This window comes from Pteropus vampyrus, unplaced genomic scaffold (genome assembly GCF_000151845.1).
Source record: "Pteropus vampyrus isolate Shadow unplaced genomic scaffold, Pvam_2.0 Scaffold12, whole genome shotgun sequence".
Taxonomy (NCBI): Eukaryota; Metazoa; Chordata; class Mammalia; order Chiroptera; family Pteropodidae; genus Pteropus; species Pteropus vampyrus.
In genome coordinates, this window is record NW_011888793.1 from 1,397,466 (window position 1) to 1,405,167 (window position 7,702).

Consider the following 7,702-nt stretch of genomic DNA (forward strand, 5'->3'; position numbering starts at 1 on the left):
ATCTAATGTAAGCAATAAATGATGGAAATGGAAAATATGAGGAGAAAGGGGATTGTAACTGTGCTAACGAGCAGAGGCAATGCAGTTGTGATTGAGCTGAGCCCAAGAAGCTGAGCAGGAGATGAAACACGGAATCCTCTATCAACAGAAATGTGGAGATATGCAAGTTCACAGAGGAGGCAACATTTTTCTAAGAAATAATCTCTGAAATAAATTTATTCCAAAAGATGCCCCATGAAAAGGATTGTTTCAGAGTCATTGGTCAATGGGCGGAACAGGACCCTTGGTTTCACAACAGGTGAAGCAGTGTTCAGGAGTCATAATCAGTGTAGTCCACAGGCATAGTATTAAACTATTAGTCCAGTTACAATGGTACAGTGAGGGACTAAGTGATAGGATTTAAGCATGTGGCTTTTTAGTCATCGAAACTCTTATAACCAGAGGAGTTTATCATGGAGCATCCCTTAGAATCTCATTTAGCCTTCCATTCATTCTTGCTTTCAACAGATACTTATGTGTTTGGCATTATTCTTAGTGCTGAAGATACAGCTACAAACCCTCCATAAAAGATATCATTATGGGATGATTTAAATAAGGTTTAAAAGATGATCTAGTAGATGCCATACACACAAGAAAAAGTAGGGATTTTCACAGAGTGGAGGAATTCCATTCTTGGAAGCAACAATGAGGAGTGAGGGTGATTTTGCATGCTGCTTCCAACAGTGAGGTAGTCCAGATGTGGGAGAACCAACAGAATCTACTTGAGAGAATACAGGTGACAAGGTGTCCCCAGGATAGAACCAGGCTTCTCTAAGAAGATGGATTGAGTGTTCCATGGAGTGGATGAGGATGTAGTGTTATTTGTCCACCACGGAAGTGTTTGGGTTAGAGGGGAGGAGGAGAGGATCAGTGGTTGGGTCTGGAAAGAGGAAGCATCAGAGCAGTGTGGGAGAGATGACTGGTGGGGCCTGTCACTTGGCAGTGAACATGGATGATCAGAGTGTGAGACTTTGGAGATTAAGCTGCCTGCAAAGTTTTCAAAAGAATGAATCCCAGCCAAGTCCTAGGAAATTGTTGCTTCTTTGAATGCTTGGTAATTTTTTTACTGGATGCCTGACAGTGTGCCTTTTTACCTCTTTGGGTGTTGGATATTTTTGTTTTCTTATAAATATTCTTGAGCTTTATTCTAGGACACAGTTAAATTCCTCAGAACTGGTTTGATCCTTTTGGATCTTGCTCTTACAGCTTATTAGGTGAGACTAGGAAAGTGCTCAGTCTGAAGAGCACAGTTATTCTCCACTGTCGGGGCAAGACCCTACTGTGTGAATCTTGAAGTCTTTTCATTTTTGTGAGGTGTAAATACCAGGCATTTTTATCTCTAATCCTGTGCGTGCTTCCTTCTCTAGCTTTGGTACTCACATACTCAGCTGAATACTCGATCATCTGACCTCTTCAGATCCTCTGTCTGTGTAGCTTTTTCCTCTTCAGTACCTTGTCCTTGGTTTCCCTGAACTCAGCTCCTTCTCCTCAAGTTTCCTTTGTCTATGATGTAGCCTGGATAAGCTCAGGCAATAAGCTGGGGCAATCAGGGCTCATCTTATTTGTTTACCATCTCACAGAGGTCAAGCTCCTTTTTCCTGATGTCCAGCATCATGCAAGCCATTGTTTCCTATATTTCGTCCATCATTTGTTTTTTTCAGTGAGAGGGTAAATTCATTCCCTGTCGCTCCATCTTTCCTGGAAGTGAAAGGCATTGGCACTCTTAATAATCCCATGGTTATTCTAATATGTAGCCAGATTGAGACTCACTGCTATAAAAATCTGGGTTCCTGATGCTTCCATGGAGATCTTTACCTAGAGCAAGTACAGGATTATTATGACTAAGCAAATTACAATCATCAAATATTTTATTATACATAAAATTCTAACACCTAAGACCCGTCCCCTACTGGATTGTGAGCTCCCTATAAGGGAGCAAATATCCCCGCCATTTCCCCAGCATCTTTACATAGTAAAGACTCAATAAATCTATGTTAATGACAAGTAGAAAGAAAGGAAACATATCTTCTGTTTATCTAATTGATCACTTCCTTTATATTAAATTGGAAGTGACATATCTGAAAAAGTTTGTTGTTAATCCCTTTCTTAAGTATATTTAGCAGAAGAATACTACATTTTTCAATTATATCTATAAATTCTTAAGAATTGAGAACATTTTCTGACATTCAAGTAGTCTAAATGCCTTCATCCTAATGTAACTAAGGTTCAGTTTGTTTTGCCTTGTCTTCAGGGTGCCAAAATAATCGCTCATCCTTATTTTTAGAATCATAGGATACTAGGCCTTTAAGGGATCTTAAGAGAATCCCTTGACTTTTGGCAAGTATCACTCAAAGTCTGGACTGAGTATATTTTGCTAAGAGTAGTAATTAAGCTAAATATAGCAATGACAGACTCCCTTGGCAATCCATTCTTCCAACAAGCTGGACATATCCGTTTATCAATAGAACAACCTTTAGATAAGTTTTTCATTACTTATTTAAGTCATCTATTCATTCAGCTGACATTTATTGACCATCTGACCTGTGCTAGGCTCTTGTCATCTGTTAATCAGTATCCCATTCTTTTCAGAGCATTTATAAATAAATTCTTTTTCTTTCTAATCCATGAAATAGTTGTAGGTTGCCATATGTAAATATATTATTATGATGATTCTGATACAAAAGGTTAATTACTTGCTTACATGGTCTTGTTCATATATTTATATATTTATGTGTGTGTGTATATATATATATATATATATATATATATATACACACACACACATAATATGAAAATGATAAACATCATATTTCTTTTTCATTAACTGTCTAGGCCTATCAAAATTATGTTAAAAAGAATGGCGAAGAAAAATTACTTCCTGGACTTGACCTAAATCACAAACAACTATTCTTCTTGAACTTTGCCCAGGTATTATATCTTTCTTGATTGATAGATATAAAATCATTTTGAGTTACAATTTTATAGTAAGTTAGATATTGCATGCTGAGTTTTCTTGCTTAAATCAATTGTGGCAAATTGTTTGACTTGACTAAATTTCACTGTGTATAACAGACTGTCAGATCATATTAATGATAATTATGATCCTGGCTGCCTATCATTGAACATCATTTGAAGAGTAAATAGTTGAGGAATGCAGAATCCCAATTTAACTTTTACAATAGGGAGTTTGCTTTTCTCCTTGCCTCCCCAAGCAAGTAATCCTTGATTAAACCTAAGCACACTGCTTTTCTTTTTCTATCCCTGTCCCTAGGTGTGGTGTGGGACCTACAGGCCAGAATATGCAATCAACTCCATTAAAACAGATGTCCACAGTCCAGGCAATTTCAGGTGTGTGGGTTTGAAGAGCAGTCAAGGTGTTTCAGTATTGGCTCCATTACTTCTATGTTTGGAAATTGGCCTTTTCTAACTCTGATTCTATAACATTTGGAAATCTAGTATTTTTTTTTTTTCTTTTGAGAGTTACAGATAGGATCATCAGAACACATCAGGATAAATGTCTTGTTTGCACAAGCATAGCCTTGAGTTCTCTTATTTTCAGAATATATGTGACTTAGGCTCAGTGCTTGATGGATTCCAACAAAGATATCACCTCAGAACAGTGGCTCTATTTAAAACTAGGACAAACACATTTCTAACAAGCTGTGAAGGGTTTGGGCCTAGGTCCTGTGAGTAGCTGTTCCAAAGAAAGATTTCCATTCAACATAAAGGGAAACTTTCTAGTAGTAAGAGATTGTCTGACAGGGAATAAAGTTATTCCCAAAGCTCCAGGAAGAGAGTACCTTGAAGCAGAGGTCAGAGTACAACCCCTCAAGGACACTGGAGAAAAATGCTCTGCAGAATGGAAAGTTGAATTAGAAGATATCTAAAGTCCTTCCCAAATCAGAAAATCTAAGAGAATATTGGATTGAAAGAGAATCACTCTAACCAATGTTTGAATGTTAAATCCTAAATCCTATGTATCTATTTTACAACTAAATTCCTAATTTCCCAGGTACTATAACACTTCATCACTGATTTGCTGATCAACAACAACCTTCTAAGGCAAAAATGTCTGAAAAACAGATTTAAAATTGTGTAGGGTAGTTGGAAAACGGAGTTTGAGAACAAAAGAACTTATGAGCTAAATTTTAAATGGCCTTCCTAAAATAAACATGATCATAGTGCCTGCATCATTCACTCCTAGGGAAAAACCACATTCAGTTGTGAAACAATAAAATAGCACATTTAAAAATTAAGAATTTACTCATCTTTTTCTAGTTTCATTGTCATCATAATTTAGTATTTACCTGAACGGTTCTTTCAAAATTCATTCACTCAACAACTATTTATTGTATGTCCATTGTGTGTATAATTCAAGCTAAATTTAGTCTTGCTAGGATATCCAAATTAACTACGTTTTAGGTGATGAGCAACAGAAGTCACTGGATCAATTGACATAATGGTTTATCCAAGTAACTTTTAGTTTCAGTTCTTAAAAGTGTCTTTCGTCTTTGGAAATTAAGGTGTAAAAATTCATTTTTGAGGATAACAGGGAGCAATTATAAGTTTACACAAACGATCTAATTTGTCAAAGCTCTGCTCTGCATATCTTGATGAAACAAAGCATATATTCATAAAAACCTAAGTGAATTTAAGTAATATTATGGTAATATTGGTACATCTGGCATCCTCAGAGAATGGGGGTTGCAAATTAATTAATTTTTTGATAGCTGAAACTTGTCTCTTGAGTAGTAACATTTTTATCTTAACCACCGGATTAAAATTTCTCTGTTTAAAATACAATTTCAACCTTCCTGCCTATCCTGAACAAAACCTAATCCTTTTATTTTATTTTTTTGATGACACAGATTATTGTTATGACTAATCGTTATGGTTTCGCTATTTATTAGTTTAGTGAAATTCTCGAAACCTAGAGTGTGGGGAGGTACTTATTCCTACACTAAAGAGCCACCACCGATGGTGGTGCTTTTTGACTTTTCATTTGGACATTTTATTTTGCCTGTTTGTTTGTTTTGTCTTTGGTTCTCTTTCCTATTACTTGTGGCCATCCCATTCCTCCATTCTAATATGCATGGAAAAAAAATATCTCTTTACACTTGTACGGGAAAAAAATGGATGCAAGTTTTGAAATAAGAAACACATGAGTTTCAACCATGATTTTGCCATTTACAAGCTGTTACTTACCATCTGTGTCTCAATTTCTTGATATGTAAAATGAGTATTAAAATGTTATGATAGTTGCTAGGAGGATTAATGTTAAAATGCATTCAAAGTGTCTATTACATATGTGTGTTTGAAAATTAGTACTAGGATTGGTTTTGGATAAGAAAGGTATGAACTGAATAAGAATTTCTATGAATAAAGTATACAGACTTTGCAACATTCCTTGTTAACTGACAGTTGCGGGCTTCTGACTATTCATTGCTTATGTCTGAATAGTTCAGAATGTCAATAACTGATCACTGGTTAAGTGATATGTAACTGTTTTCTACCACCAATTTTAAACTGAAAACAATTTTCTTATAAATACATAGAATTTTGTATTTGTAAAAATATTTATTATTTTATTATAAATGTGTGAAATTATTTGCAACTTTTATTTTCTTTATTCTGGCCCAAAAGATGTCTTTATGATGATTTTTCATTCATAATAGAAGAGTATGTGTTGATGGTTTTTGTTTTTTTTAAGGGTAAATTTTGCCAACCTTTTGTCAAGGAAATTATTTTCTCTGGAGGTAAAGGGATTTCCTTGGCAAAAGGTTGAAGTTACATTTAGTTTTGGAAACAGGCTGCTTCCTGGCTGTACAAAGTAAAACATTTTTTAAAGAACCTTGAAAACTAAGAGACATTGAGTTGCTATTGAAAAATTGTGTAGAGTGGTTGATGTAGAAATTTCTGAAACAGAGGGAGTTTTCGTAATCTTATGCTTAAACAGCCACAGTACAAAAAACAAAAGGCAAATTATTCTTTATATAAAGCTGAATCTATAAAACCATTTGTTAGGTCTAAGCTATAATTATCCTATTCTTGCTAACTAAAGTCTTAGATACTTTTAAATTAAATAAACTTTAAATAAAAGTTTAATATTTAAAACAAAAATATTTTCCCTTGATATTCTTGAAATTGAATTCACAATTTAAAGGACTTCTTTTTAGAAATCCAGCTTTTATTAGCCATCCACAGTCACTTCCGGAAATGGTTGTTAGGATAATATTTACTATTATCTGTAAAATTATATTTACTATAATTTGTAAAGTTGTTTAGATGTAATATTTCTATGTAATATATTAGAGTCTGGTAATTTGTTAAAGCAAGTCCTAATAGACAAAATGTTACCAGTGTGTATGCTACTTAAATAGTAATGGAGCTAATTTAGATGCTTAGGTTGTTGGATACTATTTTCCAGTCAGAAAAGGAGTAATTTATAAAACTAACACCACTAATAATACAAGAAATATTTTCCATAGTTTGCTTACTGATACTTTTAAAAAAAATTGTAGTGCTTTATGTGGACATTTTCAAGTAATATGGCTATTTTGTTCCTTACAATTCCATGATTTAGCATACTTAAGCTAAACCCTCTTTGAAATACTAATGTTTTCTCCATTTATCTTAAATATTAGCATTGGTTTCTGATATTTTGTAAATATCAGAGTGGATTTTGGTGAGTCTTATAGAAGTCCTGTTAGCTCTTATTAATCTTTAGCTCATACCTAGAAATCTATTCAGGCATTTATTTCTTTATAAATTTTTAGTGAAACATGCTGATCGATGTGAACTTACTTTAAAAGAATCATGAACATTAGTTAATGGTAACGATTGGAGAGTTTATTCATGAATGATTCTAGTTAACCATGAAGCCAAGTCATTTATTTAAAAAGAAATAACAAAAGGATGTCAGAGGACCCATTAATTGCAAAAATGTTTATTCAGTAATTCAAAAATCCAGTTAATTGCAGACAGGTGTAATCAGGTCAGTTATAGGATACAAAGTCCACTCTTGGTCACATGATATCCAATTCCATATCTCTTAGGTATTTTTTTTATGTTTTCCAGTTTTATTGAGAAATAATTGACATATATCACTATATGTTTAAGGCATACAGCTTGATTGTTTGCTTTACATATATTATGAAATGATTACCACAGTAGGTTCAGCTGACATCCAAACTGGAAGTCTGTACCTTTTTGACCACTGTCTTCCATTTCCTCCTCCTCTCATCATTCACCTATAGATGTTTTTAATACGAGCCATTATTTGCCAAGGGAATAAACAGCAGCAGTACAATAACATAGTTTATGGGATAAAGTAAAAAGTTCAACTAAATCACTTTAAGAAATAATCAGTAAAAGCCTTTATTATCTTCTGTTATTATAAACACAAATATAAAAACTATATAGTTTTCATAACATGAAATTCATGTAAGCTTTCTATGTAATGTTAATGAAGTATGATCCCACTCTTAGAGAATGGATTCATTTTTTATTAATAATGTATACACTTCTTTAAATAGACTATGTCATCTATTCAAAGATTTGATGTTATAAACAACCAAGCAATAACTAGAGTCCTAGGAAAATAAATGAACCCCAAGTATGTTGTTGACCTAATTACTCAGAATTAAATTATCTAAGTGAAGCC

At 33.7% G+C, this 7,702-nt stretch overlaps 1 protein-coding gene across 1 annotated transcript in view; it reads left to right on the forward strand.

The window, feature by feature from the left end:
* Positions 1–7,702, forward strand: part of MME (membrane metalloendopeptidase) — an 83,521-nt gene that overhangs the window by 72,194 nt on the left and 3,625 nt on the right. The window contains exons 19-20 of the mRNA XM_023524020.1: positions 2,872–2,967; positions 3,311–3,387. Coding sequence (XP_023379788.1) covers positions 2,872–2,967; positions 3,311–3,387 — 173 coding nt within the window. The remainder of the gene's footprint in view (positions 1–2,871; positions 2,968–3,310; positions 3,388–7,702) is intronic.